This window comes from Bactrocera dorsalis, chromosome 1 (genome assembly GCF_023373825.1).
Source record: "Bactrocera dorsalis isolate Fly_Bdor chromosome 1, ASM2337382v1, whole genome shotgun sequence".
Classification (NCBI taxonomy): Eukaryota; Metazoa; Arthropoda; class Insecta; order Diptera; family Tephritidae; genus Bactrocera; species Bactrocera dorsalis.
The window spans coordinates 79,288,934-79,308,260 of NC_064303.1; the positions used below are offsets into that span (position 1 = coordinate 79,288,934).

The 19,327-nt window shown below is 37.8% G+C and overlaps 3 protein-coding genes across 4 annotated transcripts; 2 read left to right on the forward strand and 1 right to left on the reverse strand.

Annotated features, from left to right (window-relative positions):
* The first annotated feature begins 630 nt into the window (after positions 1-630).
* LOC109580079 (uncharacterized) lies at positions 631-3,199 on the forward strand. Its single transcript, XM_049454788.1, has 2 exons — positions 631-2,680; positions 2,820-3,199. Exons 1-2 carry the CDS (start codon positions 795-797, stop codon positions 2,977-2,979), a joined length of 2,046 nt encoding a protein of 681 aa, XP_049310745.1. The 5' UTR covers positions 631-794; the 3' UTR covers positions 2,980-3,199.
* Positions 3,200-7,102: 3,903 nt separating this feature from the next.
* Positions 7,103-10,041, forward strand: LOC105223806 (zinc finger protein 829). Its single transcript, XM_011201665.3, has 4 exons — positions 7,103-7,620; positions 7,678-8,715; positions 8,772-8,856; positions 8,921-10,041. Exons 2-4 carry the CDS (start codon positions 7,732-7,734, stop codon positions 9,865-9,867), a joined length of 2,016 nt encoding a protein of 671 aa, XP_011199967.2. The 5' UTR covers positions 7,103-7,620; positions 7,678-7,731; the 3' UTR covers positions 9,868-10,041.
* Positions 10,042-11,191: 1,150 nt separating this feature from the next.
* LOC105223818 (replication termination factor 2) lies at positions 11,192-12,855 on the reverse strand. Of its 2 annotated transcripts, none has more exons than XM_011201677.4 (2): positions 12,670-12,855; positions 11,192-12,613 (listed from the first exon to the last, which is right to left on the reverse strand). In XM_011201677.4, the coding sequence occupies exons 1-2, from the start codon at positions 12,736-12,738 to the stop codon at positions 11,729-11,731; spliced, it is 954 nt and encodes a 317-aa protein (XP_011199979.1). In that variant the 5' UTR covers positions 12,739-12,855; the 3' UTR covers positions 11,192-11,728. The 2 variants fall into 2 exon arrangements, with proteins under 2 accessions (XP_011199979.1, XP_049310801.1); XM_049454844.1 differs by having other exon boundaries at positions 11,192-12,609; positions 12,670-12,823.
* Positions 12,856-19,327: the final 6,472 nt, after the last annotated feature.

Here is a 19,327-nt window from a genome sequence, read left to right on the forward strand (position 1 = left end):
TCCAACAAATGAAATTTTCCAAAGTTAGACATTTTTTCATGCTCTGTTTTTCACTAATGATTGACAGTCAGTCTCTGTATGAGTTTGAGAATATTTTCCGTCTGACATGTATTGTTGCTGGGCATGAACACCAAGACACGAGGCTTAAAAATGGGATTTTTGTATTGGAAAGTCGGAAAACATTGGAAAAAAAAATCGCTGACCATGGCTATAACACTAAAGTTGACGATAAGCAGTGGCAGGGTGAAGAGACTTTGTATGATGAGAGTATTGAAGAAAAACAATTTCAAGAGCAAAGCCGTGTGAAGGCATGGATAACAAAAATTTTAGAAGATTCGAAAAAAGTATCAATTGAAGGCTGCGAACCTAATTCTTTCTATTTTAATGATTTCCTAATTAGATTCATGCCCCTAGCAACAGAATTTTGTCTATGGAGTGCAGTGCCATTGCCATATATACGAGGTCGTGCTACTTCCAGTTATTCAGAAGGTCACTTTTCTAATATAAAAAACCATGTATTGAAAAATTTTTCTGGGTTAATTAGAGCAGATAAACTCGTTAAAATTCTTCTAGACGACGCCTCATCGAGTGCAATCGAAATTCATTCGAAATTAAAAGTATCTCGCGAAAACGAAGGCCCTTGCCAGAGTCCTCTGGCAAAGAAAAATCGAAGTCCAGAGGGTGAGTCTTTAAATTTCAAAAGAGCCCCGTCACCTGAAGGTGATATCTCTGATGTTCCAGATGCTAATTATGATGGAGAATCACAAGATTCTGCCAATGATAATAACTCCCCAATGCCTGAGGAGTTAATCTCGAATATTAGCTTTCAATCTTCGACGATTGATCCATTGAAGAACTCGGATTTTGATACTGATAATACTAATCGAAGCAAGTGGCATAGAAAATTGATTGCAAACGTGACGGGCGTCTACTCTCAACCTCAACCCGATATAGGACGCCGCAATAATCTCGCTGGTCATTCCCATAAATCCTGGCTGTTGCGTAATGGCAATTTTGTGAAAAAGCCTACTTTGATTAACACGAATCATCATTTCGCAATCAACACTTGTGGTTTCGATTCGATTATTCAAATTTTAAGCACGGCAGCTATGGACGACGAAAATTACAATCAGGAGATGATAAATTCAGAGAATCCAACCTTGAAGTTTGTTTCTGATTTTGTAAAAAATGGACCATCTCAACGCATAGAAAATGACAGAGTGAAATTACTAACAGAGTTATTTCCAAGTAAAGAGTGTATTGGCGTGATCAAAGCACTGAAATCTTATATCGTCGATTTGAAAGATTATTTGTCGTCTATTGTTAAAAAATGTTTCCAATCAAAACCTTCGGCATTACGTCACTATACGTGCCTCAATTGTGGTGAATACACAGTACCAGTACCACTTTTATATATTAACCATAAAAATTTCAGGGAGCCGAATGGATTTGAAGCTCTTAAGGATCTCCAGGCTTTTAACGAGCATAAACGCTACTCTTGTATTAATTCATCATGTGAAATGCAATGCAGTGTTAACACTGTATATTCAAATCAAGTGTTCGTGGAGTTGAACGTTCGTCCGGATTTGAGCTACAAATCTGGGAAACGTTGTCGACTGAAGGAGTTTCCCACGACATTGGAGTTAAACGCCACAATTTATCGATTGGCAGGTGTAATTCACTACGAATCCGAACATTTTACTGCATATTGTTTCAGAGGAATGGTTCGTTGGGAGCTACACGATGATCAACAATCAAAAATTAAATTTTGTCATTCTACCACACGAGTAACACCAGAAGCAGCAGTTTATGTTCAGCTGAATGAGGAAAACTATAGTACATTCACAGGACCCATCAAAGCTGATTCATCACAGAAAGAATTCCATTATGTTACCCCAGATGAGGACCCTGACACAAATTCTCGAGACAACTGGAGGAATAAAGAAAATTCTTCATTGTATTGTATCGATACTAAAAACTTTTATACAGATGTTTTTAAAGAAAAAAAATGTGATGATCGTGAAGTAAAGCTACATCAAAACGGTGATTCTCAAAGTGCAATTGCGATTAAGGGGGATGTGATACATGTCCGGAAAAATTCTTGTCTTGATTCGATAATACACGTACTATGGTATGCAACTGAATGTAATACCAATTATTTGACATTAATGAGATATGCCACCACCGAAAATGACACATTAAAATTAATTGCTCAGCTAGTGGATAATGAAAATCTGCAATCAACAAATGAGCACCGAGTTCTTGTCTCACCTTCTTTCGTTGAGACACAAATTTATCATATCAGCCCCAGCATCGATTCAGAAATATCGACAATTGATTTAACTACTAGTGGGACATCTGCTAAAGTTTGGAAAGCATGTTTTGACAGTGTACCCAGTGAACAGAAGCTGTATAACTGTAATATTTGCGGAGAATACGTTGAAAATATCGCAGTACTGTGTCCTAATTTCTTCAACCGTTCCCAAAAATGCATTGACTTGCAGAAAGCTCTACATTTCTATAAATACTTGAAGAAAGTTCGATGTATAAAGGAATCATGTCCAGGAAAATGTGTAGTGACCACTTCGTCGAATTTTCATCTCTTCATTGACATCTCTCAATCTTCAATGTGCCTGATCGACGAAATATCTACAGTGATATGCCGAGAATTCAATTACAGGTAGAGTATATAAATTTACTTACGCAACTCAGTCTTATCAGTTACGTTTTATTTTACATTGTTTCATTCCGCCTACGAATCTCATACAATTCGTTCCTAATTAACAAACAATAATATTCTAACAATTCTTTTCCAACAGATTAGCTGGAATAATTAGTCGTCTCGGAGATCGATATGTTGCCTACTGTTCAGCGCTACAAAATTGGTTATTGTACGATGGTTATCACAAAGTAAATAAAACAATAGTTGGCTGTGAACAAATTCGTCCTTCCGGACTTATTTACGTACTGCAAGATTAACCCAAATATATATTAGTTTAATAATCTTAGTTGAAGACGGTTAATTGATGTTAACTCTTATTACGATGTGAGATGGTTTAACTCCTGTTAACCATTATTAGAGTCAGACAGGACGTATTCAAAATTATCAAAGGAAAATGTAAAAAAATAACAATTACTTTAAAATGCATCTTCTATATGAATAGTTTTTAAAACAACCAAGTTGAAATTATCGAAAAATAATTGGTTTAAACGAAAATATGAAATAGAAAATACAAGTGTTCCAATCCAAAATTAAATTGTCTTTCGTAATGGAATATACCAAAATTTCAAAGTTGGTATAAAACAATTAACTTTGTACCCTCATTAGCGATGCCCGTTAAAAAAAAACTCAATGAAAAGTCACTTATTAAAAGGTAATTAACGATCGCACGTAATTAAAGAGAAATAAATCCAAAATCAAGCGAATGTCAAATCAGAATGAAATATCAATTTTTAAGACGTTCAAATATCTCATTTTTAGAATCTCCTTTACATTACATAGCTAACTTTTTTATAACTGAGTGAAATAAGACACCAACTATTCAGGTTGTTGAAATAGTCAACCCCGAATATCTGCGTGAAAGTTCAAGACGGTTTATTTATACATTTTTATAAATAATGTTACATTCCGATACACATTTGCTTGTCCCTAAATCTATTCTTTCCTAATTACATGAGAGTGTAACTAGTTACCTTCATCAATTAATCGAATGATGAATTCTAATTCATTTGAATTTTCTTAACGAATGTCGAAAATGAAGAAAAGTACGGCCAGATTGATCCATGGATTGATCCACACATGCGCAGATGGACACATTGTCATTGATATCATTAATTTATTAGTATTTAAAGAACAATTAGGTCTACAATGAAAATTCAAGGATTATTTTTTACCTAGAAATAATAATTTTACCTACAATAATCCTAATAGTCATAAAAAAATCTCCTTCTTCGGGTTCTTCATCCAGATAACAATATAAAGGATTATTGCATTGTTTGCTAGCATAGTGACCAGTGACGATCAGATAATGAGTAGCTGTGCCCGATCGTGAAATTTTGTGCTTGTTGAAATTGAAGCAGCATGGGAGATTAGTTTGACGTTGAATGATCTCGAAAAGTTCATCTGTCCATGTACCTAAGGGAGGTCAGGAAATAAATAATTCCAATAATTAATTATATATCATCACAATGTTTTTTCAAAACATTATTCGGCATTAATATTGTCATAAAAATAATTGAATTTTGAAAAAGCCATTAATAGTTTAAAGAGTAATATTTTTACTGATCTCTGATACCTGAACGGGGAGTAGTATAAGTTCGTCCATCATTATAAGTTTTTTCATCTCCTTGTATGCTCATCCATTCAGCTGCAGTGACGAGCACTTTGAATTCATCTAAATCCGCACTTTCCTCATGCAGTTCAAACGACTCATTAAAGGGATCAGTCACTGAGTCTTCGAACGTTGATTTGTGAAGTGAAACATTTTTCACCTCTTCACGAAAAGGAATTCCCAATTCATCACAGGCAATAGCAAGTACCTCTCTCCTATTATTAATGACATTCACATATACTTTATATGGTGTCCATTTATTTTTCAACTCCTTGCTCATGGTTTTCCATATTATATGCGAAGAAATTGGAAAATTACTTCTCTCTTTAAAATGGTCAATATGCTTTTTAATAACTGCTACGACATCCTCAACAGCTACTTTAGCATGAGGTGCCATTGTTGATGTAGCCTAAAAGAAAATTTATTCGAAAAATTGGTAATAAAAAATTAAAAAGTCGCCAAACTTTGAGAATATGCTCAATTCAAAATTCCTACCGTTAACAAATCACTTATTATATAGTTATTGATTTCAATTACCTTTAATCAAAACTCCAAATCGAAAACCAGCCTGATAAACCTCAATAATGATGTGAATCAATCTACTTTATCGATATATTCGACAAGTGTCGGTCAGTTTTGAGCGAACTTACTATTGTGGCGTTGTGAAACACCACAATTATTAAAACGATACAAATATTTATTTAATAAGCACTTCTATTCTTAATGGCGTCTAGACAAAGAGTGACGCTTCTAAAAATTCAAAACTAAGAAAAAGGAATTCAGTGGAAATTGAAATTCCAAGAATGTACAGAGAATGAATAACTGACAAAACAGAGTTGCCATATCTGTGTGCCCACACTATCTTTTTCGATATTGAACTTTTACGGTATGGGAGCATCACGTATACATTGTACGATTGAAATACATAGTGAAATACCATAGACCTTTTTTTAAATTAATTAAAATATAATGAATAATTACGTGTAAAAGAATGAAACCAAGGTATTTATTATCTACAAACGATTTGCTTTCCATTGGTTAATATTATTTCGGTCTACAAATGAAAATTAGTGGGGTGGGGTGCTAACTTCCCATCATTATTTTATTTAATTAATTAAAAAGTAAGGAAGGGTCTACAAAATTTTTTAATTGTATTACAATGATCTACAAAGGTCCTACTATTGATCTAAATAAAAAAACCAATGAATTTTCAATTATGTGGTGCCAACTACCAGTCACTCAATAGCTGTAGGTATATGGAATAGCATTTGTCTTGTTGTAGACATCTGGCGCCGCGAAACAATAGACATCTGGCGCCGCACTGTCTGCTTGTCTACTTAAACAATTGCTGAGTCTGGCGCCGCGGCTGTCGTCGTATAGCATTATGTTTCGGTAATTTCCAGACGCAATATTCTAGAAGGACACGTCGGCATCAGCGAGAAGTGCGTGGCTATATAAGCCGTGGCAACGCCAACGTAATCAATCAGTGCTAAGAGTAAACTGCTATAGTGTAGACGAGTTGTGAAATAAAGAGTTGTTGAATTAAATTAAACAGTGTTGATTTTATTTGTCAATCCAGAGATACGAACCTAATACTATGTTCAGACCGAAAATTTCAAAGATTAGATTACATTTAAGCATTTCATAATCCAACAGTGTTCTCTCTGCCGTTAGAAAGATCAAAAAACAGCTGTTATTGTCATTCAAGAATTCACATCGCTTAATATTTATCAAAAGAAAAGATTGTCATATAGTATTTTGAAATAAAAGCCGTCTTTTTTTAATATTTTCCATATAATAGAAATAATGGATGCATTTTTTCATTTGCTTGGTCGATTTTCAGGTGAAATTAGATTCATTGTTTTAAAAAAAATTTGTTTGTTTACATTTTTTCCCCTTTGTAGTGTCGAAATCAGCTGTGATAATGTAATAGTTTTCCAGTGCTGACAAGTAGATTGGGCAAAATCAGAGTCGCACGGACAGATTTAGCGTGGATCAGTTTCAAATCATTTCAATGAAGTGATTTGGAACTGTCATTTTTGTATGGCGAAATCTTGATAAATTTTTAAGATTAGTGGGATAATCCATTCAACAGCCGAAATCGTGTGATTAAGTGTCGGTCTGAACATAATAGGGGTATTCTCTTGCTCTTGCAAAACCCGGTGCACGGTGCAAGCATTGCAAATTTACAACGGCACAACAACAACCACACGCAGAAAAATATTTGCAAGGGCTGTGAAATATGTCAGACCAAAACCCGTGTATATTAGCGTGCAATGACACGCAAAAATAAAATTGCAACCCTGTTGTAGTTGCCATTTTACGTAAAGTCATATTTTGACGTTAAATTGTTGAGGAAGGTAAGTTTTAAGTAGATTTTATAATTTTTATTTAAATTACAAAGATTTGTTACAGTTTTTTTTGTTAAAAATGTATGCAGAAGGTGCGCCAATTCACAATAGCCATGCACAATAGTCATTTACAATAAATTGACTGAATCAGTCGCTCACATATCACTAGATTCTGCAATAGGTGCTCTCGTGCTCTTGTATATTTCGGTGTAGTATTTTTGCAATCTGCAATCTTGCAAGAGCAAGAGAATACCCCTAGTATAACAAAGTAAACTAGCAAGCAGTAAAATCGTAACAATATATAAATGCAAAATCATTAATTAATTTACATAAACATTTATTTTGCCAAAATATGTTCGCACAGTTCAATGAAATTTCATTTCACACTAATTTCGTCAAGTAATTATAGCGCTTTTCTTCTGGCATCCCGCCTTTTCTGAAATCAACTGTCAAAAATTCCCTGATCTCCTTGGCTGTCAAATAATCAGGGAACGCGTTTGAGGGAAAAATGCGAGCCAATGCGAGAGTTTCGTATCATATTATCCATGGTCTGTGTATACCTTAACCATTTGTAACGCTGTAAGTGATTTGGTATTAAAACAAAAATCAACAATTATGGCGTGCATTTAAGGAGCTGACGCTTTATAATAGCAAACAAGTATTTTTTAAATATGAAACACAAATTAAAAAAATCTTTTCCGATTTAATTTCATTAATAATTTCGGGTCTTTATATATGTAAATTAATTGTTACGAGCCAGTAAAACAGCCAAGTAGTGAAAACTTATGTATGAAACTAAAGAACCGGAAAAAATGTATTTTGAAGATTTTACATCTAAATTCAGTGTATTAATGATATTGAGGGATACGGTCGTACGAAAGTAACAATCCTAGCAAGCACTTAGGAGCAAAATTAAATTATAAAAGTTCAAACAAAAGGTAAAAATCTTTATTAAAATTAATTAATATATTCATCATTCTCGGTTATAATTTCAGCCTTAAAATAAAATTTCAACATATATATATTGCAAAGGAAGGTCATATAACAAAATGACAGTTCAGTTAAATTCATTCAATATGGCAAATATGAATCTTCCTCTCACAATAACGCCTATTATACCCGCTTTGAAAGATCTAACTGTTTCTACTGCGTCGAAATCAGATACGAATTCTCTGCAACCGGATTTAACATTTCATTGTATGTGCTGCCCTGCATACTTTATAAATCCATATATGTTATATCAACATATGAACAATCAACATCCACAACCATTAGAAAGCGACGAAGAGAGTAAAACCGCATCTGATGATGATCAAGATTATAGTTGGGTACTTGAACCAGTTTGCGAAATAGTTGATATGGAGGGCGATGATGGTGATGATGATTCGGATAGCGATTCGGATTCAGACGATGATTCGACCAGCAGTTCTTCTCAAACTTCAAGCAGTAGCTCAACTACTGTTAGCGTTTCCAATTCCAATTCGGTAACTATAGATACGAGTTTGAACAACCATCAAGGTCAAGACGAAGATTACACACGTATGACTTCAGTAAGTACCAACACAGTGCCACCCGCTATTTATGAAGAGATTGTTGGAAATGAGTCCACAAATTCTTTCTGTACAACTAGTGAGTCTGCGTATCCAATGATTAAATTAAAGACTGCGGATCCTCGTGAATCTACTTCGATCATATTACTTAAGCCATTGACGAAGAATATTAGCGATGAATGCTTAACTAATATGTCTATAATACCCGTTCTCTCCAAGCCAGGGAGGGGAAGACGCAGCGCAGCACAAAATGCACAACTTGCTGCTTTAACAAATGGAGACCAAAAATGTTTTCAATGTGCACATTGCGAAGCCTCATTTCAAAACGCCGGGGACCTTTCGAAACATGTGCGATGCCATATTACAAACAAACCATTTCAGTGTGCAATCTGTGAAAAGACCTTTACACACATCGGCAGTTTGAATACTCACATTAGAATTCATAGTGGTGAGAAACCGTATAAGTGCGAATTATGTCCAAAGGTAAATAAGAAAATTTTTTTAATGAATTATTGTTAATAAAAAAATTTTCACGACAGGCTTTCACACAATCAAGCAGCCTAATGGTGCACGTGCGTTCTCATTCCATACGAAAGCCACATCAGTGTTATTTATGCGACAAAGGTAGTGTTTTTTTCATGGCATCCCCTTTACTACATATATTGATTTCCTAATTTATTTTTTATAGGTTTTATTAACTCAAGCTCGCTCGTATTACATCTCAAATCACATGATGACACTGAAGTTTTCAATTGTCCTGAATGTGATAAATCTTTTAAACAAGAAGACTTACTCGAGAAACATTTACAAATGCACACGCAACAACTTGTGTATCAGTGTTCCATTTGTCATGCGGCTTTCCGAACATCATCGGAGTTAGTGCAGCATATGAAATGTCACATGGGTGAAAAACCTTTTACTTGCTCTATTTGTGATCGTTCTTTTACGCAATCAGGGAGTCTTGGAATTCATATGCGTATTCACACTGGTGAACGCCCTTTTCAATGCAAACTCTGTGAAAAAGCATTTACGCAAGCATCTAGTCTCAGTGTTCATATGAAAATTCATTCTGGTGAAAAGTCATACCCTTGTCATATCTGCGGTAAATCCTATAGGCAAACCTATCTAAACAAACACATCCAGGCTCATCTTACAGCTGAACAAAACGACATAGCCATGAATGTTGCGAATGATGTTCAATTATCAGTTGGTATTGTGCCTTCGGAGGACACGCTAGTTTGTATTGTTTGCGGAGCATTGCATAAAGACGTAAGATCATTAGCACTACATGTCACACAGAAGCATGCTGTGTTGTTAAAAGATACTGAACACAGCAGTACAAAACAAATTCGAAAGTCTTCTGATTATGTGGGCGAAGAGGAGCGCCGTTTACAGGAGCAACAATATATACAACAATTACAATTAATTATGCGCACCAGCAATGTATTGCCGCAAATTGCTATGGATATCGATATTAGGAAGAGCGATGGGGAATTAGCAAGACCTCGTAATTTTGAAAGTATTGGAGATAACGAGTATAATGGAAATGGCAACATGGAAACTGTTAAACAAAATTTCGACCATAATTCGTTTGATGATTACGGTGCCGAAGAAGAAGTGGAAACAGAGGAATGAAGGATTTTATTATATTAGTGTTACGTTTTTAGGTTAAGAATCTTTTACGTATATGGACTCCTCGGCTGACATTTTTGACCTGTGGCTTTTCAGTATTGCTTATATATTATTATGAATCGAAAGTTGTAAACTTAACAAGGTTTGAAAAAATAAAGTTGTTAAGTATATACGAAACTTGGCACAATTATAATTTCTTTGGCGTCGCGATCTGAAGGTACCGTTGGGAAGAGGAAGTCCTCCTGATTAAAAAATATATCGGGTTATAGGTAAATTAAAATGAGTATAAACATCTTTCCATGCATATGGATATTTTCTTAATTAAATTTAATAAACAAATAAGAAATAATATAATAATATTACGTAATTAAGGGGCACACCTAGTATGAAATATTCAAAAAATCGATTTTTTTTCACATTTAGATAGGTTATACCTTTAAAAATAACATACTAAAATTTCAAATCGATATCTGAAACAGTTTTTGAGTTACAGCTATTTAAAGGAGTAGCCGCTCGACAGTTAGATAGTTGCATTGGATATCTTTAAACGCGTTTTTCTCGAAATAGCATTTTTCGAATTTGCTGCAGTGATTACTCGGAGACACATGATCCGATCGCTATCAATTTTTTTTTGCATTTTCTCTATATAGTTCTCCATACGATGACCCTCCAATTTTTTGATCTAATCAAAAATCGAATTTTGGCAGGCCAAAAACGACCATAATTTTGGGTGAAATTTAACTATTTTTCAACATGCCGCCATTTTGTCAATTTTTGATTTTTTTATTAGCCCATGGGTCACCGTACAGACAATATGTTTTAGTTTAACGAGAATTTGTTTTTAGGTTTTATCAACAGAGAAGGCTGCAATCATGGCAGCAGTGGAGGACCTTTTTTTTGGCGCCGCCGGAGATCGCTTGTCATTTAAAAAATATTTAATATTTTCTTTCAAAAATGTTTTTGTGTACTCTTAAGACATGTATAAATATACCTTCAAGATTTTAAAACGATTGATTGACTCGTTTTTTTTCATCCCAAAAAATGCCTTTTTTTTACGCTGTCACACTAGATGTGCCCCTTTAATACTTGGGTTACCCCGGGTAATTCCTCGATTAGGATTATTTTTTAAAGGAGTACTACGCAAAAGTACTTTACCCCAGGTATTGGCTCCTCCAGGATAATTTTTTAGAGCGCGTCCAAAGGCCGCCAACGCCGAAAAGAGTACTACCCGGAAGTGCTTCAGTCTCCTCAAGAATAATTATTTTTTTAGAGCTACATGACAATATAATATAAACCTATATAAAAATTGTATACTACATGATATATGTACATTTTATATTATCATAGAGTTTTACTTTTTTGTGTTTATTAAATATAAATCACATATTATTTTACATATATGGAAAAAGTGTTCACAACTCAATTATAACTTAAAAACGTTGGAAGAATTTTTTAGTATAGTTAATTTAGAAAAAAGAATCACGCAAAAATGCAAACAAAGAAAGCGCTCTCGTTAAAAATCCTTCATAATTAGTGTTTAAGATGTGGGAACGCTCGTATACCTTATAAATGTGAACTTATTTCAATGTTTAAAATGTATATTTAAATACACAAAGTGTAATAAAACAATATTTAGTGAAACATCGAGAATTACCATGTGTTATTAATACAAATTTTTGAATTTTTAATCGGGAATATTTTAAAAAATATAAGTGTTAGCAACATAATTTTTGAATATTCCTCCTCTGGAAAAGCTCCTCTATCAGTACATACGCCATTCATTCCGAAATTCGTTTTTTACCCTCCGAAGTCATCGGAATCGGACCCGGAACTTATTTAATTCTTTGTTACTAGATTTTAACCACTAATTGTAGAATGGATTGTATGTGACCCAGTGCGCTCGTGATTGTTCCTTTTCGCTTTTATGTGTAGTAAACAATGATTTATATACATCGCTGGCTTTTGGATCTTTAGCAACACTATAGTCATTCTTTAAACGCTTTAACTCGGGATCTTCTAATGCATTTTCAGCCACAACCGACCGCTTTAGTTTTTTTGACCCAATTGTTGAAGATTTGCTTGTAGAGGGAGTGCTGTCGTTGAGATATTCAATTTTTTTACATTTCTGTCCTTTTTCAAAATCTTGTGTTTTTTCATCGCTAAAGGTTTTCTCATTTGATAATTTACCAACATTTGATTCAACCGAAATATTTTGAGACTTTTTATCTTTTTTACTAGATTTTCTTTTTATATTACGTATTTCCATTTTTGCTTGCATTAATTCTAAATCTTCTTCGGACCCATTTAATACAACCACATCTTCAACACTGAAAGGTTCCAAACAGAGAGGGCATGCACTACCCCCACTATCATTTCGTTTAATTTGCTTAAGAGCACGCTCCGATATTACACATCCACAAGACCATAAAGCTACAAATCTAAATTTTCCTGACATTTCAAGGCCTATTAACTTGCATACGTAAGGAGCATGACGAGTATCTAATAAACCTTCTGTTTTATCTTCAGCTGTGTATGCTGGGTTCGGGGTAAGCTTAAGTGTTTTGATATCTTTTAAGGTACGAATATGCTTGATAGATTCAGGCTTCTTTTCTTTTTCTAACAATTGTTCAATGATACTTTGTTTAGAATACAAGCGTCCAAAACCGCACATTACAATTGGCTCTCTTAAATATTCTTGGGTAAGAGCGCAATGTAACCAGCGAAATTCGCGTTCAGCATCTTTATCTTTCTGAAAATCAAAACATTGGTACAAATATAAACAAAATGCATAATAACATAATTTACCTGCTCCGGTTTTTTTGCAGTGCGCACAAGTTCATCTCGGCGCGGTATAGTTCCACCATCACATCCCATATTTACCTTCTTTAATTTTAAATATTTTTTGGAAGATAGGGTATTGCGATCAATAGTTTACAGCAATTTAGTTACAATTTATAAGCGATCACTCTTCTGTATCAGCAGATTATACATCAAAGAATCGATAGATACACCCTTTGTCGTTTTATTTCCTAAAGGTAGTAACACACTACAAAACAAAATCAAGAATGACATGATAGTAGTGAAGAGCGGTATTTCACTTTCTGTGATTTTATCACTGTATTTCACTCTGTAAGAGTATAAGGGAAATGTGGGACGGCATTTCAAACTCCTTACGTACAGCTGCAACCGAAACCATTGGTTTTCGGAAAGTGCAAAAGAACAGCTGGTACGACGAGGAGTGCCATGTCGCTGCGGAGAGAAAACACGCTGCCTACCTCGCAACGTTACGATCGACCACAACACGTGCGGGATGGGATAGATACCGAAAGTTGAAAAGGGAAGCGAGACGCATTTGCAGACAGAAAAAGAATAAGGCCGAAATGCGTGAGTGCGAAGAGCTTGATAAGCTGGCCGACAGGGGTAATGCTTGAAAATTCTACGAAAAAATGCGGCGGCTTACAGGCGGTTTCAAGACCGGAGCATACTCTTGTAGAACCCCCCAAGGTGATATAGTCACCGATGCCCAGAGCATATTCAAACACGGCGGCGAAGAACTGATAAGGAGCATGTATCAGCTTCTTTGTAAAATATGGTCGGATGAAAGCATGCCCACGATTGGAATTTAAGTGTGCTATGCCCAATCCATAAAAACGGACCCCACAATTTGCGCCAACTACCGTGAGATAAGCCTCCTCAACATCGCATATAAGGTTCTATCGAGCGCATTGTGTGAAAGATTAAAGTACACCGTCAACAAACTGATTGGACCTTATCAGTGTAGCTTTAGACCTGACAAATCAACAACCGACCAGATATTCACCATGCGCCAAATCTTGGAAAAGACCCGTGAAAGGAGAATCGACACACACAACCTCTTCGTCGATTTCAAAGCTGCTTTCGACAGCACGAAAAGGAGCTGCCTTTATGCCGCGATGTCTGAATTTGGTATCCCCGCAAAACTTATACGACTGTGTAAGCTGACGTTGAGCAACACCAAAAGCTCCGTCAGAATCGGGAAGAACCTCTCCGAGTCGTTCGATACCAAAAGGTTTCAGACAAGGCGATTCCCTATCGTGCGACTTTTTCAATCTGCTGCTGGAGAAAATTATTAGAGCTGCAGAACTGAATCGAGCAGGTACAATCTTTCATAAGAGTGTACAGCTGCTGGCGTATGCCGATGATATTGATATCATCGGTGGGTCTGGCAGTGAACGAGGGCAAGACGAAATATCTCCTGTCATCAAATAAACAGTCGTCGCACTCGCGACTTGGCTCTCACGTCACTGTTGACAGTCATAACTTTGAAGTTGTAGATAATTTCGTCTATTTAGGAACCAGTATTAACACCATCAACAACGTCAGCCTGGAAATCCAACGCAGGATAACTGGCCAACAGGTGCTACTTCGGACTGAGTAGGCAAAGGAGAAGCAAAGTCCTCTCTCGACGAACAAAAACCAAACTCTATGAGGCACTCATAACACCCGTCCTGCTATATGGTGCAGAGGCTTGGATGATGACAACATCTGATGAGTCGACGTTGCGAGTTTTCGAGAGAAAAGTTCTGCGAAAGATTTATGGTCCTTTGCGCGTTGGCCACGGCGAATATCGCATTCAATGGAACGATGAGCTGTACGAGATATGCGACGACATTGACATAGTTCCGCGAATTAAAAGACAGCCGCTACGATGGCTAGGTCATGTTGTCCGGATGGATGAAAACACTCCAGCTCTGAAAGTATTCGACGCAGTACCCGCCGCAGGAAGCAGAGGAAGAGGAAGACCTCCACTCCGGTGGAAGGACCAAGTGGAGAAGGACCTGGCCTCGCTTGGAATATCCAATTGGCGAAACGTAGCGAAGAGAAGAAACGACTGGCGCGCTGTTGTTGACTTGGCTATAATCGCGTAAGCGGTGTCTACGCCAGTAAAGAAGAAGAAGAAGAAGAAACACAAACAACTAAAACTCTATGATAATATAAAATTTATATCATATTAGGGTGACTGAAGTACTTTCGCGTAGAACTCCTTTCTGCGTTGGCGGCCTTCGACCGCATGCACTCATATAGAAACAAAATTTGAGTTTTCGTTATACATATAATGGTTAAATTTTGGTTATTATATCTGTCATCGATTTCCCTTTATTTTTGATAATACGTTATTTTGTATTTTAGGTGACAATATATATAGTATAATTCATATACATATATGTATATAATATTACGTATTTGTTTAATAAATTTAAAAAAGAAAATATCCATATGCATGGATAGAGAAATTTTTGCGAAAAAGAGGAATTTCAGGGAATTGCCTTATCATCATATGGCAGCGCTCCATTTCGTCGTAATTTTGAACAAATGGTGTTCACTTCGATTGTAAAATGTAATTTTTAAAATAAAGATTTCTTAGGTAAAACACCTGCTAAAAGTGTAAAATGTGGATTTATTTAAAAGTTTATAGTTTAATTTAATTAATTTGAAGAGAAAAAATGTGAATAAAGTGTGCTTAATTTGGTTAAATGGCATCTCGAAATGTTCGAGTTTTGGGAATTTTTGAACTTTAAGGTCGAGTCGGGAGGATGGAGTCATGTGTAGAAGTTCACGCAAGTGAGGAAAGTTCTCTGATCGCCATTCACTTGGGAGTGGCCAGAAACGATTCTTTTACATATGACTCAAGCAGCTCACGACTTCCGGTCTTTGACCAAGTATCCTCTGGGTAGCCTAAGAACATCCGTTTGAAGGCGAGCTAACGTGAGAAGGCGAAACATCCCCTGCATAGGGTTGTGCGCTGGGTTTGGGACCCGCCACGTAAAAAAACACCCCCAATGAAAAAGCAAACACAGCCTCGGATGAGAGACCCCCCTTTTGATGACGACCATGGCAAACGAAATAAGGACTATGATTTGAGGGCATGCACCTGGAATGTCCGGTCCCTTAATTGGGAAGGTGCCGCTGCCCAGCTGGTAGATGTCCTCGTAAAGATAAAGGCTGACATCACCGCCGTCCAAGAAATGCGATGGACGGGACAAGGACAGAGACGAGTAGGTCCTTGTGACATTTACTACAGTGGCCATATAAAGGAGCGCAAGTTTGGTGTTGGATTCGTGGTGGGAGAGAGACTCCGTCGCCGAGTACTATCATTCACTCCGGAGAATGAACGTCTAGCCACAATCCGCATCAAAGCGAGGTTCTTCAACATATCGCTGATTTGCGCCCACGCCCCGACGGAAGAGAAGGACGATGTGACCAAAGATGCTTTTTATGAGTGCTTGGAGCGCACTTATGAGAGATGCCCCCGCCACGATGTCAAAATCGTGCTTGGCGACTTCAACGCCAGGATGGGCAAAGAAGGTATCTTTGGCACTACGGTCGGTAAATTCAGCCTCCACGAGGAAACATCCCCAAATGGGTTGAGGCTGATCGACTTCGCCGGGGCCCGAAATATGGTTATCTGTAGTACTAGATTCCAGCATAAGAAGATACATCAAGCTACCTGGCTGTCTCCGGATCGAAAAACCACCAACCAGATCGATCATGTTGTGATAGACGGAAGACACGTCTCCAGTGTTTTAGATGTGCGTGCGCTCCGAGGTCCTAACATCGACTCGGACCACTATCTTGTTGCAGCCAAGATTCGCACCCGCCTCTGTGCAGCAAAAAACGCACGCCAACAAACACAAGGAAGGTTCGACGTCGAGAAGCTGCAATCACAACAGACAGCCGAACGATTTTCTACTCGGCTTGCACTCCTGCTCTCTGAGAGCACTCGTCAACAACTCGGTATAAGGGAACTGTGGGACGGCATTTCAAACTCCTTACGTACAGCTGCAACCGAAACCATTGGTTTTCGGAAAGTGCAAAAGAACAGCTGGTACGATGAGGAGTGCCGTGTCGCAGCGGAGAGAAAACAGGCTGCCTACCTCGCAACGTTACGATCGACCACAACACGTGCGGGATGGGATAGATACCGAGAGTTGAAGAGGGAAGCGAGACGCATTTGCAGACAGAAGAAGAAAGAGGCCGAAATGCGTGAGTACGAACAGCTTGATAAGCTGGCCGACAGGGGTAATGCTCGAAAATTCTACGAAAAAATGCGGCGACTTACAGAAGGTTTCAAGACCGGAGCATACTCCTGTAGAACCCCCAAAGGTGATCTAGCCACCGATGCCCAGAGCATACTTAGATTATGGAGGGAACACTTCTCCAGCCTGCTGAATGGCAGTGAACACATAGCACCAGGAGAAGGCGAACCCGATACCCCAATCGATGACGATGGAGCAGACGTTCCATTGCCCGACCATGACGAAGTTCGAATAGCAGTTGCCCGCCTGAAGAACAACAAAGCGGCAGGGGCAGACGGATTGCCGGCCGAGCTATTCAAACACGGCGGCGAAGAACTGATAAGGAGCATGCATCAGCTTCTTTGCAAAATATGGTCGGATGAGAGCATGCCCAACGATTGGAATTTAAGTGTGCTATGCCCAATCCATAAAAAAGGAGACCCCACAATCTGCGCCAACTACCGTGGGATTAGCCTCCTCAACATCGCGTACAAGGTTCTATCGAGCGTATTGTGTGAAAGATTAAAGCCCACCGTCAACAAACTGATTGGACCTTATCAGTGTGGCTTCAGACCTGGAAAATCACAACCGACCAGATATTCACCATGCGCCAAATCTTGGAAAAGACCCGTGAAAGGAGAATCGACACTCACCACCTATTCGTCGATTTCAAAGCTGCTTTCGATAGCACGAAAAGGAGCTGCCTTTATGCCGCAATGTCTGAATTTGGTATCCCCGCAAAACTAATACGGCTGTGTAAACTGACGTTGAGCGGGACCAAAAGCTCCGTCAGGATCGGGAAGGACCTCTCCGAGCCGTTCGATACCAAACGAGGTTTCAGACAAGGCGACTCCCTATCGTGCGACTTTTTCAATCTGCTGCTGGAGAAAATTATTAGAGCTGCAGAACTGAACCGAGCAGGTACAATCTTTTATAAGAGTGTACAGCTGCTGGCGTATGCCGATGATATTGATATCATCGGTCTCAACACCCGCGCCGTTAGTTCTGCTTTCTCCAGACTGAACAAGGAAGCAACGCAAATGGGTCTGGCAGTGAACGAGGGCAAGACGAAATATCTCCTGTCATCAAACAAACAGTCGTCGCACTCGCGACTTGGCACTCACGTCACTGTTGACAGTCATAACTTTGAAGTTGTAGATAATTTCGTCTATTTAGGAACCAGCATTAACACCACCAACAATGTCAGCCTAGAAATCCAACGCAGGATTACTCTTGCCAACAGGTGCTACTTCGGACTGAGTAGGCAATTGAAAAGTAAAGTCCTCTCTCGACGAACAAAAACCAAACTCTATAAGTCGCTCATAATTCCCGTCCTGCTATATGGTGCAGAGGCTTGGACGATGACAACAACCGATGAGTCGACGTTGCGAGTTTTCGAGAGAAAAGTTCTGCGGAAGATTTATGGTCCTTTGCGCGTTGGCCACGGCGAATACCGCATCCGATGGAACGATGAGCTGTACGAGATATACGACGACATCGACATAGTTCAGCGAATTAAAAGACAGCGGCTACGCTGGCTAGGTCATGTTGTCCGGATGGATGAAAACACTCCAGCTCTGAAAGTATTCGACGCAGTACCCGCCGCGGGAAGCAGAGGAAGAGGAAGACCTCCACTCCGGTGGAAGGACCAAGTGGAGAAGGACCTGGCCTCGCTTGGAATATCCAATTGGCGCCACGTAGCGAAGAGAAGAAACGATTGGCGCGCTGTTGTTGACTCGGCTATAATCGCGTAAGCGGTGTCTACGCCAGTAAAGAAGAAGAAGAAGGTCGAATATCTCCTAAACTCCTCTTTCCAACGGTACCCTCAAATTGCGTCGGCAAAAAAATCGGAATTGTGCCATAATATTATATATGTATGTATATAATATGTAATTATTTAAAACGAAATTTTTTTACAAAACATCGGAAATAAATTTAAGCAAACATTTTTTTTTTATTTTAAGGTAGTTGTATAATGTAATATAAAATTCAAAGATTATGTGATGAATTTAAAAAATAAATATAGAGTACAAATAATTTCATACTTAAGTCGTTTTAGTTGTGATCGGAATAAAAATGATAATAAAAATCGGTCATCACTACATAATACCGTGTCGAGCACTCTAGAGCAGGCGTGGGCATATTAGCTCTCTGTAGCATTTTGCCCGTTCGGACACGAGTACACATTTTGAGGGCTATATGTGGGATCATCGCGGGCAAACATGAAGAGGGAAGTGAGAGCAACGTATTATACCACTCCATATTTACAAATGAGAGCGCGCGCATATATGGGAAGTTGCACTGTGGGTAATAACTGTAAAATTTCCTAACAATTTTAAGTTTATTTATAATTACTATAAATTTATAAAATCTAAGACAAATAATAAAAAGTTTAACAAATATTTTAT